This window comes from Glandiceps talaboti, chromosome 18 (assembly GCF_964340395.1).
Source record: "Glandiceps talaboti chromosome 18, keGlaTala1.1, whole genome shotgun sequence".
Lineage (NCBI taxonomy): Eukaryota > Metazoa > Hemichordata > Enteropneusta > Spengelidae > Glandiceps > Glandiceps talaboti.
The window spans coordinates 19,067,868-19,090,106 of NC_135566.1; the positions used below are offsets into that span (position 1 = coordinate 19,067,868).

Below are 22,239 nucleotides of genomic sequence, written 5' to 3' on the forward strand. Positions count from 1 at the left end.
ACTTTGAAATCTGATCATTCACCTTGGTATCAAGCATGCCATGCACTTTGGTATCCAATGTGCCACTTCGGTATCCAGAGAGCATTTTGGTGTCTAGCATGCCACATTGTTACCCAACATGCCATCTTTGTACCATGAGTGCTGCATGTCTCAGTATCCTTTAGTACCACCAACTACTACATTGTAATTTTCACTGCATGCTTGTATGGTGACCATGCAGGCTCCCCATTCCTTTTGAATAAACTGATCCTCCTTCCAGGATCAAAGCAAACCTAGCAGTATAGGGTGTTAAAGCCTGTAGCAAAGCTAAAAGTTCTCCTCATCTCAAGCCAACTTTCTGCGTAAATCCCCCAGACTGCTGTTTTTGTTGTTTTTTCTACCACTATTTTCCCAGAGTGTTTTAAAGATACAGTTCATAGTGTGGTAAATAATGCCTTGGCCTAAGTGAAATCCGGTATAAGCTTGTTTCATTTTGTATTGAGCTGGTTATTGTTGTGGCAATTACTATGAAGTAGTGATTATGGGCATGATTTACCTAGTACTCTATACCACAAAGGTAGCCCTGTGCAAGGTCACTTGTGAGGCATCACAGAAAAGGAATTCCTTAAGTATAGGCACACCTTCAAAATGTAGAATAAATTGTCTCCGCTGGCAGAGTGAAATATTATCTATTAGCTGTGAGCAGTTCAGGAAATCTTTTGTTCTGCTGGGTTTAATGTCCAGTCTGGTCCTGCACGGTTACTTTTACATTCTGAATTTTTTTTTGTACACTCAGTAACCCCTGACAATAAAATCCAACCAATAATATCATCTGTATCAAAATCCCACTGTTTCAATTGAGGACAGACTGTCTTTTTAGGGGGTTAAAAAATACAGCAAATGTAAAACAAAGAATAAGAACGCGAAAGTTGAACAAAAACAAAATTACTGAGTTTGAAGGGTTCTGGATCTTGAACTTATAATTTCTCTGGTTTTTGAACCAAATAAAATGTATGGAAAATGATTTTTTTTTTGATAGCTAGATGAGTACAGCTAAACCTAGAGCATCATGGGAATACGCATCATAAACGTGTATATATCATATTTATTATCCTCTCCATGTTTTGTAGTCTGTGGGGTATTATACCATGGATGTATCTTAATGTTGCCTAATCTAATACGATTGAGATGTCTATCCCTGTATCATGTTATGGTTTCTTGGGAAAAGCTTATTGCTTCCACATCCCACAGACATAACTTAACATGAAATATGAGATTTCTGTCTGCAGTGTGTGTCATTTTGTAAACCCTAGTGACTTATAGGCCCCCCTCCCCCCCCCCAGGAGGGGGCTATTTACAAGGGCTACATGTGTGTGTGTCTGTCCGTCGCTCCATCTTTGAATTATGTTTGCAGACAGAGGAAAGAAATATACAATAGGTGCTCATATCACTGTTTAATGAATGGCAGCCATAGTTGGAAGAAAAATCAATATTTACTGCATAACTCAAAATCTATAATACATCGAAGCTTTATTTAAATATCTACCCACGTGAGACTTTAAACTATAAATTAAAGGTACAGCATGCAGTCGGTGTGCCTCAGTGCAATCTTTTAGTTCCCCACAGGCAAAGCCCAGAGTGGACTACTATATTGGGTCCCATCGATGCATCAGTCCATTCATCCGCCCATGCGTCTGTGCATCCATCCATCATGATGCGTAGCTTAGACATACAGGAGCCGATTTCAACAAAACCTGGCAAAAATGTCTGAAGTCAGCATATGCTTGTCACTTTCTTTCGCAACCTTCACAATATTGGCTGAATGGCGAGCATATTTGTAACAAAAATTCAGATTTTGCTCACTAACTCCGGAACCTTAATAGATAATTGCGACCTTCTAATGAGACTTGACCTTTGACCTTCACCCCCTATCTTCGAAAGTGTACATATTTACACATCTGACATATATAGTGGGCACAGAGTGGGCACATCTTTTCATTACCCCCTTGTCACTATTTTACTTTCTGCAAAACATAACAAATGACTTAACAGATAACACTGAGTCATGACGTCATTTACCAAAATGTGGTAGGATTTATTAAAACGCCATTTAATGCTCTGCACTGTAGTGTCATCTGTCTGTTGGACATTGTGAGTGACACATGCCGATTTCAACTAAACCTGGCACAAATGTCAGATACTGTAGTTCAAGATGTACATCACTTTATTTTGTGACCTTCATGGTAGTTTAAATGAAGGGCCGCCATATTTATTTGTCATGAAATTCAGATTATGAATTAATTGTATTAGTCATTTGAAATATTGGGGACTATGTGTTTGTAGTCTTGCAAACCAGAGCTGTTATTTCTTCCGCTACACTTCAAAATAACGAGACTCTGTCTGCGTGTTCTTATGACAAGTTTTAACGATGCCGTAAAAGAGGCCATGGTTTGCGACAATGTGTGTTTGGTGAAGACTTGTTTCAATTTATTTCATTTCTGAGTACGTCATCTTTTGTAGAATAGATTCTCCACACACAAGAGAAGAGATTAAACATCATAACTGCGCCCTCTTACAATTGCATCTTTGTAGAATATTATAAAATAAGAAAACGAGAGAGAATGCATGTTTGTGTGTATGTATATATGTACAAAGAGTTCATGTTATATATTTGTTTGAATGTATGTGTTTGCACATTTGTATGTTTGCTGTATGTGTTTGTGTGTGCCCATGTTTGTCTGGTTGTATGTACATGTATTTGCTTATGTGTATATCTGCATTGTGTGTTTGTGTGCACTGAGGCCTTTGTTTTTCTGTTTGTATGTTTGCCCAATATGTGTTTGTTTGCATTATGTGTTCATGTATACCTGCACTGTGTTTGGTCGAGGCTGACATATAGACAAAGTTTCTGAGATGATTAACACTTAAAAGCCTAGCTGATTACCCCTTACCCTATATATAGGGTGTAATTACATAGAGTTACAGAAACCAAGTCATTAAAGCCTGATACCCTATATTTAGGGTATAATTACATAGAGTTACAGAAATCAAGTCATTAAAGCCTGATACCCTATATAAAGGGTGTAATTACATAGAGTTACAGAAACCAAGTCATTAAAGCCTGATACCCTAGGTGTAATTACATAGAGTTACAGAAACCAAGTCATTAAAGGGTTAAATCATAGAGTGTGGAGGGGAACTCCACTGTCTATGATTAAATCATGTTGAGAAAACATGCTAAATCTAACTTCAATGAAGTAAGATATGAAACTTGTGAATTTGATGTAGAAATCATGAAAGGTAAAATAAAGCTGTAAAAATGTTGAATTATGCTTTACACAATGTTATATCCTTACAGCATTCAAGTACCGCATCAAGTACCTATGGATCACTTGCATCGCCAACCCACTCTCCTCCCGTTACCATGGCAACGACACAGAGTTCCACCTCCAGTCATTCACAGGGTATCCTGACAGGAAGTGATGTTTCTCCATCTTCTTTACTTGCCAACAAACCTAAAAACCATGTGTGTAGGACCTGTGGCAAGGCATTTGCCAAGAGTAGTACTCTGACCTCTCACGTCAGGATACATACTGGTAAGCAGAACAGTTTGAAATATGCCTACTTTCATCTCATACATATTCTCTAATTCCGTAATACATACTGGTAAGGAAAATAGTTTTACACTTTCATCTCCAAAATAGCCTTCCAAGAGATCCGTCTATAAACTCTATATTTACAAAATGTACCATATAATTGTTTCCATAGTAGTATCAAAATATGTTGCTAACCTAAAATCCTTTAATAAATGCTGTGATTTTTTTCAGAAATACTGAAAGTACTGCTAGAAATCCTCCAATATGCCCATATTGTTGGTTTTGCAAGTACCCAAATATGTGTAACACACTGAAAATTCTTTCAATTAAACTCCTTTGTCTAAAAGTTTCAGACCGTATTGTCTTTATCTACAGTTGCTATGAAGTGTTTTTCATATAAATGGGAAAACCACTCCAGGAAATAGAGACATCTTCATAAACTATGGGTTCTGGAGAGTCATTTCATGATGTTACATCACCTACAATTATGACTTCGGAGAAACATCAAGTTGATCTTTTGCCTTTATATTATAGGGTATCTTTGCAGTGGGCCAATGCATCGTGGGAGTCAGTGGAAAATAAATAATATATTCAAGTTGCACAATGAATATTCATGAGATATGTTTTACATTGAATGGAATAAGCACTCTAATAGGAGTCATGAATATTCATTTGCCAACTATGAATATCTTATTTCTACAGATTCCCATGAAGAATTAGCCCCCCGCAAAGATGCCCTATAAAGGCACAAGATCAACTTGACAATGATAGTTTATGAAAATGTGTCTGTTTCCTGGAGTAGTGTTCCCCTTTAATAAATGGATGCTCAGAAACCACAAGATGACTTAGAAATAGCACCTTTGTCACATTGTTTAGTAGCTCTCTGAAACTATTTAAAAACTGGCCCAAAACAGCTCTTCTATGAAGTTGTAACCACTATGTACATAAACAAGACTTACATGTATATACAAAAAGATTAAATTATATATTTTTTGACATGCATCACTCAAATGATAAGCACTCATTTAAGTATCAATATTATCTATACCTATCGGACAATTGAACAAAGTATCACCTTTCTAAAACAAAAATTATTGCAAACAGAAGGCAGAAAAATCATTTCCTAAAATAAGTTATTAATAAGTAACTAAAATTTTTTGTTAAAATAAAATGATGTATCACCAAACATTTACCCAACCCAAACCAACAGATTGCGAGAATGACACTTGTAGACTAAAAGGCGCCATATTTGTCAAAATTATACACTAGAAGGTATGACAGCAGACAGAATATTAAAGTAATTAGTAAATCCTGGTGCCATTTTGTCTGTGGCGTGTCTGTATAATGCATTTGTTTTTTTATTTGGTAGATATCTGGAGGATATTTGCATTTCTCATGTTATGTAGTTAGTCAGTATAAATCAATCAGTTTTAGTTGTATTATACACTGAAGCCAGTAGACATGAATTTAATGTCATCTGATTTGACGAAAAATCGTAGTTATACTGTAGTATTGAGTTAATGTTATCTTAAAACCGCACCAAACATTATAAAATGTAACAACATAAATATCCTGGCTTTACAAACAAAAGTATACCCTTATTAAACAAAAGAAGTCATTTAAGTGTAGTCTGGGTGACAGCTGTGGTGGTATAAATCGTAACGATACTGTATAGGAACTAGACTATTTAAGTGTGACAGTCTGCTAAGATAATTGCATACATGTGTATAGCAGTGGAATGCTGTTAAGATCATGTGTTGAGCCAGCTGATGAAATGTGGCAATGTTAGTAAGGATGACCCTACTTTTTTGTTTCTCATCATATTTTCATAGCAACTATGGGTCGGTCAGTCGGTCGGTTGATTTTAAAAATAAGTTTTAAAAAAAACTTCTTCATGTTTCCCTGCTTTTGCTTTGTCTCCTCTCTATCTTCTTTTTGTTTGATTCCTGGTAAGTAACAATTAGCCCTTATCCAGCTTCTCTACACAATTAGCATTGCTTGTCCAAACACCAGCTTATCCTTGCCAGAGAGGGCACTGTTCCACAAATAATAAGGGGTGGGTGAATTTTTTTTTTATGTCAGAGCTGAAAATTTGGGGCGGTCAATTTGGGTCAGTCAAGTTATGAAAAACAGGCAAAAAAAATCGGGTCACCCTAAAATTGTTGTCAAGCCAGGCAACAAATGGTAAAATTGTGTTTCAGGTTTACTGACTTCCATTGTACAAGTATTCCTGTTGTGACAGAATAGCTCTATAAAATATGAAACTTATCAAATTAATTGTTTTTGTGTGAGCGTAGGTTAATTTTAGAAATCAGTAAATAGTGTTCATTCTTTACTGGACATCAGTGTTTCTGCTCATGTCTTCATTATTTTATTTTTTTTAAATTATTTCCAGCCATTTAAACTTTGCAAGTAGCTGCTCTTTCAAATTGTAGGATGTTAACAGCTCCTTTTTTCAATGTTTTATGAAGTCTGATTCATTTTTAACTCCATATCTCTGAATATTGTAATAGTATTTCATTCAATGGTCCCTGTTAAAGTGCCTACAGTATGTACAATATTTGGATACATGGCGCTATATAAGTATATATTTATCAATCATTCATTATTATTATTAATATTATTACCATAGTATAACTCTTTTATAAGTCAGCTATTTCTTTAAAAGCCACTGGGGTGACGCTTACATTTCGTTGTTGTTTTTTTGCTCGTATTTGCCCTTTGAAGCGTTATACCAATCCTGTATTGAATAGAGTTCAACTCTTCCAATTTGGTGAATAAACAGTCTACTAGGTTGTATTATGGTTACCATGGTACTGTGTATACTGGATTGACATCCATAAGTAAATGGTTTGAATATATCTGCTTCATCTTCCTGACAGTAGTGCGGATCCTCACTAGTCTGAGTATTATCCCACAATGGTGTCCACACGTGTACCAACGTCAGACAAATTATGAAGACTAACGTCCAGGGGATTGGGTGGCGGGAGATGGTGGATGATGGCCCGGGTATTCCCTAAATTTTAGGTGGTGTGCGACCCAAGTTCAAAACCCATTGTCTAATTAAATAATGACCCATTGTTACGTATTTTCAGTCACAAATGTCAGATCACTTACCTGTAGTCTTATGCTGGCACTTCTAAAACATGAAGATGTTTCCCAGTATTGATTCCATGACTAATAAAGTTTTCAGTTTTTAGTGGACCCATGTTTAGGGTATTTTTTTGAAAGATTTACCTATTTGGGTGTTACATACCCACATACCTTTCTATGGGAGTACCCCATTGATTGATTCTGTGAAACCAAGACCAGAAAATTGTTTAGCTAATGATGTGCTGTAATGGATTTACACTGTTAGACCAGATTGTCAGTTGATTGATATGACTAGCATACTGCCCTCAGGTGGTGAGGTTTGTTGGTTAGCTCTTTCAATGCTGTCAAGTGATTGAAGAGTAGTGCTTGGAAATGACATCATAGACATGCAAATTACCAAAGTGACATCATAGATATGCAAATTACCAATGTGAGTGATATCATAGACTTGCAAAATGAGTGAAATATATATGGAAATGATGATAGTGAGTGATATATCGGTAGTTTGTAAGCAACAGTGAGTCAAATATACAGGGGAAATTTAGACTTTCATTAATAAATCGTAAATTAATCATGAACAATGTCCAATTGGTGCAAAATATTTCAAATTATTATTTTAAGCGTTTTTCTGCATAATCATTACTTATTTGAGCCTATTTCCACCAAAAATGTCAAAAGTTAGGATTCAAGACCTAAAACAGAACACAAGAAGTCTGTGCAGTATTTTTCTCTCACTGGAAATGTCATCGAAAAATATTGAATGACATCGTGAATAAAAGATGTCAGCAAATATTATTTATGGCAAGATATTGTGTGATGATGATGATGATGATGATGATGATATAAATATAAAATATGACAAAAATATTGGCACCTTGTTTAAAATAATTTGTGGAAAAAATGTATGTTTTATGACAGATATATAATGTATAGTATTATAAATACTAAAAATGAAAAGTTGTAATTTTTACCCGAATCAGGTATTTGATTTACTAGAGTACAAAGTCAGACAAATAAGTAGTAGACAGCCTTTAATTTATTAAAACTGAAATAGTAGACTACGATGGATTGAATATCCATCCAGGCAGGTTTTCAATCTGTTCTGGTGAGGTCACACTTGTCACACTTTGGCAGGTAAATTAAATATACATAATTAATACAAATCACCTTAGTTACTTGTATGAAGTGATGTTACCCTGAGGGTCAAACAAGATATTGAATATTAAATTGATTTTCTACTCACATGGGGTGATATCTTGTTAAAAGTAAACCTTTACACAGTTGATTAAGGAGGAAGGTTAGTTTCCTTAAGGAGGATACTTCTGTTTGTGTGTCACCCAAAAATGATATTCTATGTGACGGTATAAAGATGTGATTTTAGTTATTTTTTTTAGACGGATTATCCATAAAATGAAACAAGCTAAGGTTGACCGTTTTAATAAGAGGAAAGGGTACCTTGTGAATTCACAATATTTGATAAAAACTTAGATGGTAAATGAGATGAAATGTGTTGGGTTCATTCACATCACATATCAGTACAGAGTTTGCATCGATCAGAACTTAGACAGAAGTGACATACAGGCCTTGTTAGGGACGATTACACAATGTCATACAAGCTAAATAAGCCAATTTCATTCATTTAAGGGAGAAGGGGGTCTGATGTCAGTGCAATTATTGAACTTTATGTTCACACTTCTAACCAAATTTGGACAGAAAAGTTTCACTCCTTCAATGATAACATTACTACTGAGATGTTGATAATGTGAGATATGGTGTTGGGTTTCTGACGATAATGTGTCCACAATGATTATCATGTTTTTACGTTACATCGACCGTAGTGGTGTGACTGCAACAGTTTTCATCATAGTTTACATCATATATAAATGTTTTGATGTCGCACTCATGAACGTATGCCAAATTTGATGAATCTTACCACAGATATTGATCATACTGAGATATAATAGTTCTTAATGAAATTTAGTGCTGTCAATTAATTTTTCATTTGCATAATTAACAAACTTTGGCAATTAGGGCCTATTCCAAGAAAGACTGCACTAAATTTGATGAAACTTGCTAAAGATATTGACCAAGCAAATGTATGATGGTATCGATTCAATTACTAATTTGCATATTTGATAAACTTTTGCAATAAGAGATATATAGCCAGGACTGTACTGAATTCAAGTGACTTTGTTGCAGATATTGATTACACAAAGGTACAACAGTACAGAAAGACATTTCAAAGTCTCAGCAAGCACATTAACAACATTTCCCATCATACAGGGGCATTTTCAGTTCATCTCTAGTTTTTGCTGGTTGTAGAAATTTATTCCATTACTGATCTAATTTCGTCAATTCCTATACTTTTTTTCAGGTGAGAAGCCATTTGGTTGTGAACTGTGTTCAGCTAAATTCAGTCGTCTATCAACTCTGAAATACCACATGATGGTTCACAAAGGTAAGTAGTGGAATGAATTAACTGATGGTTTACAAAGGTTAGCAGTGGAATGACTTAACTGATGGTTTACAAAGGTAAGCAGTGGAATGAATTAACTGATGGTTCACAAAGGTAAGCAGTGGAATGACTTAACTGATGGTTTACAAAGGTAAGCAGTGGAATGACTTAACTGATGGTTCACAAAGGTAAGCAGTGGAATGACTTAACTGGTGGTTTACAAAGGTAAGCAGTGGAATGACTTAACTGATGGTTTACAAAGGTAAGCAGTGGAATGACTTAACTGATGGTTCACAAAGGTAAGCAGTGGAATGACTTAACTGATGGTTTACAAAGGTAAGCAGTGGAATGACTTAACTGATGGTTCACAAAGGTAAGCAGTGGAATGACTTAACTGATGGTTCACAAAGGTAAGCAGTGGAATGACTTAACTGATGGTTCACAAAGGTAAGCAGTGGAATGACTTAACTGATGGTTTACAAAGGTAAGCAGTGGAATGACTTAACTGAGCTTATACTTGTACAAGAGATTAGGTAGTCTGCAAGATTCAACATTCATGCCACACTATCAGCTGTCACTCATTTGATAGGACTAAACAACATGACTTACTTACAGTTTAAAGAGAAGAAGGAAGTCTGGTCAGAATGATACGGCTTTCTGTACATTTAATTATACATTAGAATGAGACCTGCAGCAGTAGTGAAAATGAAAAAGTAAACTTTGATGTGGTAAAACTTGACATTATTGTATATTTGTTACAACAAGCATAGAGGGATGTCATCAGATTTAGATATACTATAAGCGGCACTAGCTGCAACTGGGACATTTTTTTGAAACAGTTGAATTATTATTTTCTTAGATGACTTACTAGTAATATCGTACACCCTGAATGGTATTGAATCACCTGTGGGTAAATGTGTTTGTGCACTTGTATATGATATAAGAAATCCCATATCGATTTTTGGGTCCACACCCAAAAATCATTTCACTGTTGCAATCACAATTTCAATCTGTTAATATATGGATGCAATCGACTCCAAAATTAACATATACTGCAGTGTCTAATTATTGGTATTTTAATAATTTTTAGTGAATATATTGTTGGTTGACTGATCGAGAAAATAATATCCCAATTACAGCTAGTGCAGGTTTTCAGTATTGTTAACTTAGATTACCCACAATGCATTGTGTTAGTTTTGCATACACATGAAATTTTGCACAGGCACAGGTAAACATTTTTATAAGTAAAGTAATTTAAAATACAGCAGAAAACACTTCAGCAATGATGAATATAAATAGACCTGAGTAACCTTACTGGCGCTAATATGTCATTGAGTCGTTTTATTTATCCAAATTAACAAATTTCACAACAACATAGTATTCACATGATTTTGTTTTCATTAATTGAACACTTGCGTGCTCATTTGTGTACAGATGTGAAATAATGTTTTCAGTAATATATTTCTGTGCAAATACCAATAGTGTGCATGCATAATGATTGGCAGACAATGGTGTTGACTGATGTGTGAGGGCGCCCCGTCATGGCATACCTTACAGACTATAACAATCGGATACAAGTAATCACTGTTGATTGCAAATGTCAACATTAATCCTTTAAAACCTGGTTGACATGCTATAAATAGGGTGTAATTACCAGTGTGCCGTCTAAGCCAATTTGATGTGCCACTGACGCACAGAATTTCTCAGTGACACTCCAAACTTTGGTGTTCCCCTATCTCTTACTGTGTGTGTGGTGAGTGTGCCGTCAAAGCCAATTTGACGTGCCACTGACGCATACAATTTCTAGTGACCCGCCAAAATTTGGTGTTCCCTATCTCTTACTATCTGGTGACTCACAAGAAATACCAGTTTTTTTCATTTTGACTCACAACAACAAAACTTGGCTATCATTTATAGGGCACACTGGTGATTACATAGAATTACAGAAACCAAGTCATTAAAGGGTTAAGTACAGTACTTAACTGTTACCATACATTTTGTACATATTCATTCAAATTGCTAGTTTTGCATTATTATATACAATAAGTTTAATCATAGTGTGAACACACCAGGGTCAAAGATTGACAGATATACATACAAATATATTAATTTATTGTTCAGTGTATTGTGAAAAAAAGCAATCTTGTAATTTTTAATTTTTTTTTCAATTTATTCCTAGGTGAGACTAAGTACAAGTGTGATATATGTGGTAAACAGTTCCGGCATCTGAGTCATTACAAGGACCATTCACGAATCCATTCAGGTAATGACTTTCTGAGTGTAATATTTGTACAATTAAAACTCAAATATTTGTACTATTAATACTCAGTAGATGTAAATTTAGTTCACAGTGAAAATAAACTCCATATTATTGTTATAATAGAAGTAATCATCATGGCCAAGTGATAGAAAGTACACTGTAAGTGACTGTGGTAGTCCTGGTTTTAATGAGCTAAAACAGACACAAAATATTATAATTCATGTATGTGATTTTCTGGTTCCAAGATGCATTGCATAAGATAACAGCTACGTTGTTACATTTAGGCTTGTTTTGTCTTTATTACATTTGAAATAGCATTTTCATTGTGAAATGATATAAAGACATGTTGACCTCTGTAATAATGAGGGATTTATTGAGCAAAGACTAAACGCCATCAATGACAGAGAGCAATTTTACGAGTAAAACCAGTGTACGGTCAGGTGACAACCATCCCACTGAGTAGCATGTGCAAACCCCCTGTGTGTACAGAATAGATGACTGTGTATGGGGAGCTCGAGATGTGTGATTCATCTTGAAACTGGCAACAGGTTTATATTGTGACACGTGAGGTTACTAACATAAATTGGTGATAGCAGTGCCTCGGAGATCCAGATATAATCAGACTGGAATCGAGTGTAAAAATTAATTCCTTGAAAATTTATATCAGTATATACACAAATCAAACACTCTATAGGTCTTCCCATTGTCTGACTGAATCATTCTTGTGGATAATACAATGTAAAACTGACGTCTATTGATAGATCAACATGGCACAAGCTAAGTTTGTACATATTTGGATGTAGTTTTTGCTGCATATTTAAAAGGTACTCAAAGTATTGTACTTACTAAAGCGTACTTATAACCACCACTTGCAATTTATTGAATTCAAACATGGTATTAAGATATAACTCATTAGACCATACCACAACAGCTGATCTGTCAGTCTGATAAACAATTTAACATTTACTTGGACAGTATGACTGAATCTATTCAACACAATTTTATACTAGCCAGTGTGATTTTGTGCAATTTTCATCCTCATCTTAGCCTCATAAATTTTTTAACTTTTATCATCATTTTTAGCCACAGAAATCTATTCAACTTATATTAGCCAGACCACTGTGTCTAGATGGCTAGCATTGTAAAGAGCATTGAGATGTAGTGCAGTGTGCTTTTTAAGAAATGAAATCATTATTATTGTTATTATTATTATTATTATTATAAAAGGAGAGAAGAAACACCGCTGTGATGTCTGTGGTAAACAATTTGGAAGGGTTGGCCACTACAAAGACCATCTGCGCATACACACCGGTGAAAAACCATTCCGTTGCAGCGTGTGTGACAAGGCATTCTCACAGAGATCGGGGATGAAATACCACATGCAAAAAGAGCATGGCATTTCAACATCACGGGATTATGATCATCACATGTCCATCTTTCAAAGTTCTGGAAGCCAGACCTACTCATCGGCCACAGGCAACATCATCGCCATGGATACTGATGATGAAAAGGATGCAAATACCGTTAGTTCCCCAGCAACCAGTGCATCTTCATCAGCTGCTGATACAGTCGGAAGTAAATGTGAGGAAAGTGAAGAGGAGGAAGAAGGTGAGGAGGAGGAGAAGAGGGAACTTGGAGAAGAAACTGAAGGAGATTCAATTGATATTGGAGGTGACTACAATGATGATAAGGAGCAGATTACAGTTACAGAAGACAACAGCAAAGACAGTACAATCGCGGGGTTTTGTCCAGAAAAGTTATCTTTGCTTCGGAAAGCATTGAGCGAACCACTGCCAGTATTTGAATTACATGGTCAGACGTCTAACAATGATTGCACATATACATCACAACAACATTCAGTTACATCAGAAAAGGAATCCACCACAGACACAAAGACAGAAAATGGAACTTCATATTTTTCCGAGGAAATTTCCAAAGACTTTGGTGAGATACATTTGCCATCACCTGTCAATGATGCCCCATTAATTCATCCCGTTCTGCAGGAATACACAACATTCTAATGTAGTATATATATATATATATATACCAAGACCAGAGCATCCTGGGCCAAATACATAATTTCTGTTTAATTGATGTTTTTGTTGAGGACAATTAAAAAAAAGTAAGTCTTATATGAGGTACTGCTTTGGCAGTTGAGGTCTTGGTTTACTATTCTCGACACAAACTAAAACCGTTGTTGTTCAATGTAGTAGCAGTTCCTCTGCCCCTGTGATCAAGATAGTGTAAACATTGGACATCCCCAAAAATGTACTCTGTAAGCTCATGGATGTCATCAGAAACACCAACTATTCAATACCCTATATCAGCATGGTGTAACAATACTTTTAGTTTGTGTCTATCTTAGTATAACCGAGGCCTTGGCTTCCACAGTTGTATGAGAGTATAGAGTTGATAAAGTGGTTGTTCCTGGCTTTAAAAGTCCAGTCAAAATACTCTCAAACTCCTTAATATTGTATGCAATGTACACTGCTATTATAACATACTTAAAGGAGTAAGAACAAAATCCATGCTTTGGGCTTTTATTTTGACAAATTTACACCATTTTATTTTATATATACTGTATAATTATTATGATCATAAATGCATAATTGGGGTACTGCTTTGGCAGGATGGGCCCAGTGTTCTTCAGTTCAAGTTTGCCAAATATTTTGTCTTTAGATTTATTGGCAGTGCCTACTTAACGAGTGGACTGTTTGGTCAATTTGTAAGTAGAATTGATTGCTATGTAGTCTACTACCAGTGAATATTTGACTCTACATGTATGTCTGGTCATGATATTGAATGTATGCAGTTCTTGTTCTTATGTTGTGTGTAAATCACTTTAAACAAAGATTACTGTGAACTGTTGTAATTATTGTAATTTGTGCTTATTTTAATAGTTGAATAATGTTTGCCGCAAAAAAAAAATCAGCACAAAAACAGAATCACTTTCACCGGTACTAAGCTGTACAGGCCAGATATGGGTTGTACTGACCAAGGTTGTGTGTTAGAAGGGGACTTTGAAAACTAGAATGTGGAAATGAATAGTGTCACAGACTTTGGGTATTTAGATGACTGTTTGCAGTGTTCTCTGTGGCTGTGCTGTCCTGAGTGTAAAGTATAACAGAAAACACCACAAGAACGATTGCAAATACCAGTGAGTACCTAGACTTGCATGTACAAAGCATGGGGGTTATATATTATGTTCATCCAAAACAGTATATTACCATAAACATCATTCTTTGTGTACAAGGAACGATCGTTCACTCTTTTGTATATCATTTGCATACAGATACGCAATCATGTTTTCAGTACTGCACTGCTGTGCAAATACCACTAGTATAAGTTCGCATCAGTGCAGCAAGTAATTATTGGTACATATGTAATAATGTGGATGTTACTGCAGTGTGATTGTTAATTGTGTTCATAAGCAAGTGAATTTCTTCTTTATCTTTTCAATACAATTCTACAAGATGGTGTCGTGTTGAAATGTTATGTAAAATGCAATTCCCAAAGCATATAGCCTTGGAGCTACCGTATCCCAAAGTACATAGTGTTGGAACTACCACATCCAAAGCAAGTAGTGTTCGATCTATCATATCCCAAAGTATGTAGTGTTGGAGCTACCATATCCCAAAGTACGTAGTGTTGGAACTACCACATCCAAAGCAAGTAGTGTTAGAGTACCATATCCCAAAGTATGTAGTCTTGGAGCTACCATATCCCAAAGTATGTAGTGTTGGAGCTACCATATCCCAAAATGTGAAGTGTTCAATGGAGCTACCATATCCCAAAATGAGTAGTGTTCAATGGAGCTACCATATCCCAAAGTGAGTAGTGTTCAGTAGAGCTATCATATCCCAAAGTACGTAGTGTTCAATAGAGCTACCATATCCCTTCTACCACAGATTTATAATTTTGGGGGAGTAAATGGTCTGGAGCATTTATTAATTCTGTTTACATAATAACATCAAGCCATATTGTACACAGCAACGTAGGGCAGACCAGTACTTTAGCTAATAACAAGATATACATTTGTATTTTCAAATCGGTGAAAATAACCAGAAAGTAATGAAGTTACTGAGGAATTACTTAAAGCCATAATTGTGTAAAAGCTCTCGTTTTGTGTAAAAAAAAAATACTTTGATGTTGTGGCCTTGTTGATCAACACAAGTAATGGAGTGTACAGGTCATAGTAAATTCATAAAGTGTTTATTCGTCATATCTTGTATCAAAGGTACACAATTATTGAGATGTATTACCTCACATTGTAATAAAGTTCTTTGTTGTTTTGAAAACACTTGATTAAGATTCTGTTGTTTTTTCTCAAATTATAGATTACAGAAAAAAATTATAAAACTTAAGAGTTACGAGTTAAAGACTTTAAAAAACACAATATAATATTAGTGATAAATATGACTATACATGTTGAAACTAGGAAAAGCTTTGCCTTTGTACAGCAAGAACTGTTGTACATTAAATATTGGCATTATCATACAGGTCACATTTAATGCCTTGAAAGAGGCTGTATTCCATTTTCATAATCGTACAGGTCACATTTAATTTACACCACCAAATGCAGCATGAGGGTTGCTGATATAAAAGTTGTCATGAAAATAAACTTTGATGGAATTATTGACACAAAGTTCTAAATTTAGGCTTTTTTGGTGGCAAAATGATAAATTTTAGTTTGATTATTAGTGTGAAAGGCATTTATTTAGAGCTGCCAACAAAATGGCGTGGTCCCTGTGTTTAAATTGATAGTAATGTTAACACCAATGTACTCTGATTGTTCAGTTGTATGGTCACGATTTCCCAAACTATTTTATATTCCTACGCGTACCTATTTTCTACATTTTTAGTTCAGACCCTAAATAACCTTGCATGAAAAACATACTTTGTCAGACATTAGTATCAAAAATACACATGAAATAAATAAGTTTTACTATTATGAACACACTGGAGAGACATTGTCTATAAATCAAACCACACTTAAGGTGACGGCTAGAAATTGTGGATATTAGACCCCCTATCTTAATATTGATCTGTATCAGCCACAACAGATACAGGTGCCTATACTTAATTTTCTGTTTATCATCATAACACCTTAAAAATGATGGGTCAGTCAATTAAAAATTAAAAATTAGATAAAAATAAGTGCATTAGTAAGTGGTGGTGATACTTTTAATTCATAATTGTACTTTAAATGGTCTGAATGACTGAGAAATGACAATTAAAGTCATGGAAACTTTGAACAATGTGTTTTATCAAATTTCCTGAATTTCAACAATAAATGATAATTTTTGCTCAGATACGCACTGCTATGAAGTCACCATCGTACAATCAGTGGCGTTGTGATTTTTGTCTAGTCCTGCCATAGAAGGCGTCAATTTATTTAATTCAGAATGAAGAAATATATGGTCGGTTGGGGCATGAGAAACAGAATTAAGGTTCCCTATTCTACTCATACCCAATAATGTGATCACTAATTTAGAACAATGACTCTCCTTGGTCCAAATGTTATTTTTACAAATTGAAGTCTACAAATAAAATGATTTAAAAAAAAAAAAAAAAAAAAATACAAGCACCAACAACACATACTCTACTATAGGTTTAGATGGATGACCATCAAAGTTTTGAGATTTAGATATATTCAAAATTTAAAGATATAAGATTTTATAAGAAAAAATACAAACTCAAAAGTTGTAAATAGATGAATCTGAAAGAGTATGACATGACATATAAAGATAAAATACAACAACATAAAATTAAAGTTTAAAAACCATTGAATGTTAAAAGTCAAAACAATTTAATTGTTTCTAATTGGGAGGCATGGTTGTACAAGTGATCCACTCAAATTATGGAGAATAGAACTTTAAGATTCACTTATAAAAAAGAATGCATGTCGGAGACAAATTTCCCTGGAACTCACAGTTCTTCAATTTACTCCAAACTTTTGCAATATGAAAGCTTGTTCCTGGGCCTTTTGAAATAACAAATAAATTTCATCATTTGCTTTCAAGGAAATCATCAATCTTTCATTGTATTTGGCGGCCATATTAGATTCTAAACTGACTCAATTTTGTAAAAGACATTTTGTCGTCTATGTACAAAATTTGTATGGTGACCCCTGATAGTTTTTCTTGATTTGAACTGAGAATAGGTTGGAGTTTTCTTGAACAAAGTAACACCAAAAGTTTAAAGAGTTTATTTCCGAGACGCATTCTGCCTTAAATAAGTATGAATAAATTCATAACCATTATTTTTGGTGCTTAAACAACACCTAGTCACTAAATCTGCTAACTTGTACATAAATACCAGGATTAGACATAGATTTCTACCTGATGAACACAAATCTGTTGCATAATAAAAGACAGAAAAAAAAGGAAAAAGACTTTACTTTGGACAGTAGTATTTGTAGTTACCAAATAGAACCACCTTCCGCTATTTCAGTTACGAAAGTTTTGATTTTCTTGCTAAATATGTTAATTAAGATATTCCTTGTTGAATGCATGACATTCTCCAATTAGAGCTCTTAATTTTTATCACATGATGAGCACCCTCAGTGTTTTGTTAAAATGTACTGTCTTCGAGAGTGATGTGAATACCATTATCCGATTCTGTTTTTTTTAAATGTAATTTTCCTTCAAAAAGCACCATAAAATTTCAGAAAACTTAAAAGTAAGTAAAAGTTTGATGCATTGTTCAAATGTATGCAACCAGTTCTTAATTTGGAATAAGAGGAGGTGCATTAAGAGTGGGTAATTTTTTTGGTAAACCTGGAGCTCCTGCATCAGGAATAAGATGGGATGGTATTCCGGGGGCACCATTTCTGTCGACACCAAGTAAGTCGCCTGAAGATTCTTCTTCAATCATATCGCTGGGTGGGAACAGTCCAATTTCTGTGAAAATGTCGAAAAGAGCATCGTCAATTTTTTTTTAGACTTAAATTTACTTTGGTACCATGACATTCCAGAATCAAATATGATTGTGGTTACAAGGTCAAAGGTCTTTACTGGTAATTAAGTCCTCACAGGTCAGACATCAATATAAAGTTTAGCATTTCAGATAGGACAAACACAAACAAAGAAGACATCATATATAGAATTACCAACACCAATGTGTTTACTAATTAAATCATATATGGAACAAACTCCTAGAAAGGCTAATTCATAATACAACAAAAAATACAGAAAAAGAACCACCAGTAAAAAATGTCTCAGAAGAAATGACGTATAAAATTGCTGGTCAAAAGTTCTTTCAAAATGTCAGAAGACAGCGAGTAGATTAAAACAAATTACTCATTAAAAGAGCATCACACATTAAAATAGAGAGTCAACTTTCCTACAGCGACCCTGGCAACTGTCCTACAGCGACCCTGGCAACTGTCCTACAGCAACCCTGGCAACTGTCCTACAGCGACCCTGGCAACTGTCCTACAGCAACCCTGGCAACTGTCTTACAGCAACCCTGGCAACTGTCCTACAGCAACCCTGGCAACTGTCCTACAGCAACCCTGGCAACTCAAAATCATTCAATCAGATACCATCTAAAAAGATGATGTGTCTTCAACCCAACTTTTGAACATGTCAACAGTCTTAGCGCTACAATTTATAGAAAAGCTACACTGTTAACTTGTAGCATTTTTTGTCAAAGTTAGTAGAAAACTGACCTTTAAGTCTGACTACCTCTTGTTCTAAACCAACAATTCTGTTTTTCAGCATGCCAATCTCTTCTATTAGTGCCATCAATTCAAAGGACTGCAAAGCAAAATAAGAAATATACAAAATATTATGATTTATAAGAGTAATAGAACATAGTAAAAACTGACCTCTGAACATATCTTGATCTTCAAAGGGAACACCTCTCCAGGAAATAGTCATTTTAATAAAATATGGCTTCTGGAGAGTCATTTCATGATTTTACAAGTTGCTCTTGTGCCTTCATATATAGTTTATCTTTGCTGTGGGACACGGTATCAAGGGAGTGCACAGAAATAATATATTCCAACTGCATTATGAATATTTATGAGAAATGTTTTACACTGAAGGGTACAATCATGAATATGTTATTTCTGTTGACTCCTATGATGCAATAGCTCTTGGCAAAGATATCCTATAAATAATAAAGGCACAAAATTAACTTGATGTTTCTCTGAAATCGCAAATAATTGTAGGTGATGTCAAATCATGGAATGACTCTCCAGAACCCAGAGTTTATGAAAATATCTTTATTTCAATTCCTGGAGTGGTGTTCCCCTTGAAATTACAGCTTTGTTCATGTCACTATGGACTGGTACTTGTAAATGCTTACTAAATAGTTATGTAACAAACTACTAAATTTAACTGTAGCCAACATTTCATTTAGTGTATCAGTATTAGAATTTAATAGTATGAAGTTCTAGGTTTGGGAAGTGGTAATATTTGACCACATTTCCTACGAAGTGTGAGAGGAAGGCATAATGTATTGTGTCAATCTCTTCAGTAACTATTCAAATTATGCAGACATATACATACGCAACATGCAAATTATGGAAAATATGTTTTCAACTTTGGAATATTATATCTTGTGTAGCTGTCGTTTTACATTGTTGTTGGTCCTCTGGTCACGGTAAATCATGAAGGAAGTCTTTTTAATGTAATACTGCCCTCTATGGTGGGATGCACAAAATGACCTCCATGGATGACAAATGCTGCCTTTTACGGCTGGTTGAACTTACCGTTATTCCTTTAGAACCAGTGTCCCCCTTTTCTCCCTTGAAACCTGTCAGACCAGGAACACCTGGTGCACCTTGACTACCACGTGGACCTGAACAAAATAACAAGAATGGAAATACTTAGACTGATTTGTTTATTTGTAAGGAGAGAATATGATTGATGGCCGGGGTAGGTACCTGCGACTTATGCTGAAGAAAATAGTCAAAATATTGGTCAGGCCAAATCGTCCCTGTCCTACAAACAATTCAACAAAGGTTATCGACAATCTTTGTCAATTTTTGTCTTGTGTGTAATATGACAGGAGATTTATTACAAATACCGGTAATTTCATTCCTCTTGTTGACATCTTTTCTCTAAAGCCTGTTGGATTGTTAAATGTGTGTATATGGAAGACCGTGTTTTACGAAAAGAAGTTTGTAATACCCCATTTGCCAGTTATCAGAAAAACGAAAGATTACACAGGTTGGCCACTAGGAGTGCTGTTTGGACGCAGCTTTGGGAGTGCGGGCTATGTGTGTCTTGTACTTCTAAATCCTTCATTTCTCAGGGTCTCGCTGCAAATGTTGTTTGCATTCTAATCCAGTGAAAATATTCTGCTAACTGTTTAAGAGACATATTTAGGAACTGAGTTTTAGTCACCCACATTTTCACTATATGGGGCACTTTCCTGTGACACTCCTGTCAATATGACTAGAATATAGAGATGCAAAAGTAGTTAGAGGAACAGTCCTGATAAATAAATTCAATCCTGACGTTTCAAATCAATATTCTTCCTCATAGGATATCAAGGCAAGATATATAGTAGGTCATCACGTGACTGACTATAGAATATGGCGTATATGTATACGTGTCCACAGGTTGTATAGAATACCAATAAAGATGACGTAATTTATCATACGTATAAAAAAACGTCGAGAAAATCACTACGATGCAATCAACTGTTCTAACAATGCCAGAAGACAATTGTAATGTTATAGAAGGTATACATCGACAGTAAAATTATACTAGAATAGTGTAATCAAGGTTTTGGGAATTATTTTCACTTCGAGTAAAACAGTTTAGAAAGTCAGCTTGCATCACTTTACATAACAGGCTTGAGTTTTCAGTGTGAGTTTTATTCTACCTATATCTAGCAAGTGATGCTGAAGTAAATAGATTACTATGGATATCTTTTATAAATTAAAGCAGTAGAAATAACCCCCAATATATTCAGTTTCTACCCTTTAAACTTATTACTTTGAGAAATGCTTGATATTGAATAAAATGAAGCTACCTGGTATGGCGGGACCTGGTAAACCTGGCACACCTTGCATACCAGATTGACCAGGTGGACCTCTTGGACCAGGAGGCCCTGTTAAACCAGGAGTACCTGGGTCTCCCCGTCGCCCCTTCTCTCCTATGACAGTAGCACCACTTATAAGACCAGGGTGATCTGGTGGACCAGGATTTGCAGGCACAGCAGGCATTCCGGGAAGACTGAAGTCGGAATTATTAGCATCTGCAGTCGCTAGTTGCATCTGAAACACGTGATTGACATAGATTTAAATAAACATTACGAAGATGAACAACCAAAACACGACATTAATTAAAAAAATTACTAAAAGCAAAGACATTTCACCTACAACATTTACAAAAGGAAACAATTACACCAAACAGCTCTTTATCATTTTGACGTACACTCATATTGGTGTACATTTCACACTCATTTTGATGTACATTTCACACTCATTTTGGTGTTCATTTCACACTCATTTTGGTGTACATTTCTTTCAGGTTGGCGTATATATCATCAATTTTGATGGTTGACAAATTGAAAGAACAAATGTAATTATCCTTGGTTAGCTTTAGATAATTGTTTATGTAAGTTGATTTCACAAATTTGACTTTGAAATGGTATAATGCACGTACATGTATGGAATTATTAAAAGCTCAATTTCATCAGAAATCGATCTGAATTATTGACAGAAATAGATAAATTGTGTTTGTTTGTATTCATTCATTCATTCATTCATTCATTCATTCATTCATTCATTCATTCATTCATTCATTCATTCATTCATTCATTCATTCGATCATTCATTCACTCATCACTCACTCACTCACTTACTTACTCACTCACTCATTCATTCATTTATTCAT

General features: G+C 35.1%; 2 protein-coding genes across 2 annotated transcripts in view; one reads left to right on the forward strand and one right to left on the reverse strand.

Moving 5' to 3' along the window:
- LOC144449797 (uncharacterized) overlaps positions 1–13,404 on the forward strand; it is a 63,462-nt gene extending 50,058 nt beyond the window's left edge. The window contains exons 17-20 of the mRNA XM_078140372.1: positions 3,338–3,575; positions 9,043–9,126; positions 11,303–11,386; positions 12,611–13,404. Of these exons, the coding sequence (XP_077996498.1) occupies positions 3,338–3,575; positions 9,043–9,126; positions 11,303–11,386; positions 12,611–13,404 (1,200 nt within the window). The remainder of the gene's footprint in view (positions 1–3,337; positions 3,576–9,042; positions 9,127–11,302; positions 11,387–12,610) is intronic.
- A 1,923-nt stretch (positions 13,405–15,327) lies between these two features.
- Positions 15,328–21,612, reverse strand: LOC144448989 (uncharacterized). Its single transcript, XM_078139384.1, has 4 exons — positions 21,374–21,612; positions 20,103–20,191; positions 19,056–19,143; positions 15,328–18,285 (listed from the first exon to the last, which is right to left on the reverse strand). Exons 1-4 carry the CDS (start codon positions 21,564–21,566, stop codon positions 18,110–18,112), a joined length of 546 nt encoding a protein of 181 aa, XP_077995510.1. The 5' UTR covers positions 21,567–21,612; the 3' UTR covers positions 15,328–18,109.
- Positions 21,613–22,239: the final 627 nt, after the last annotated feature.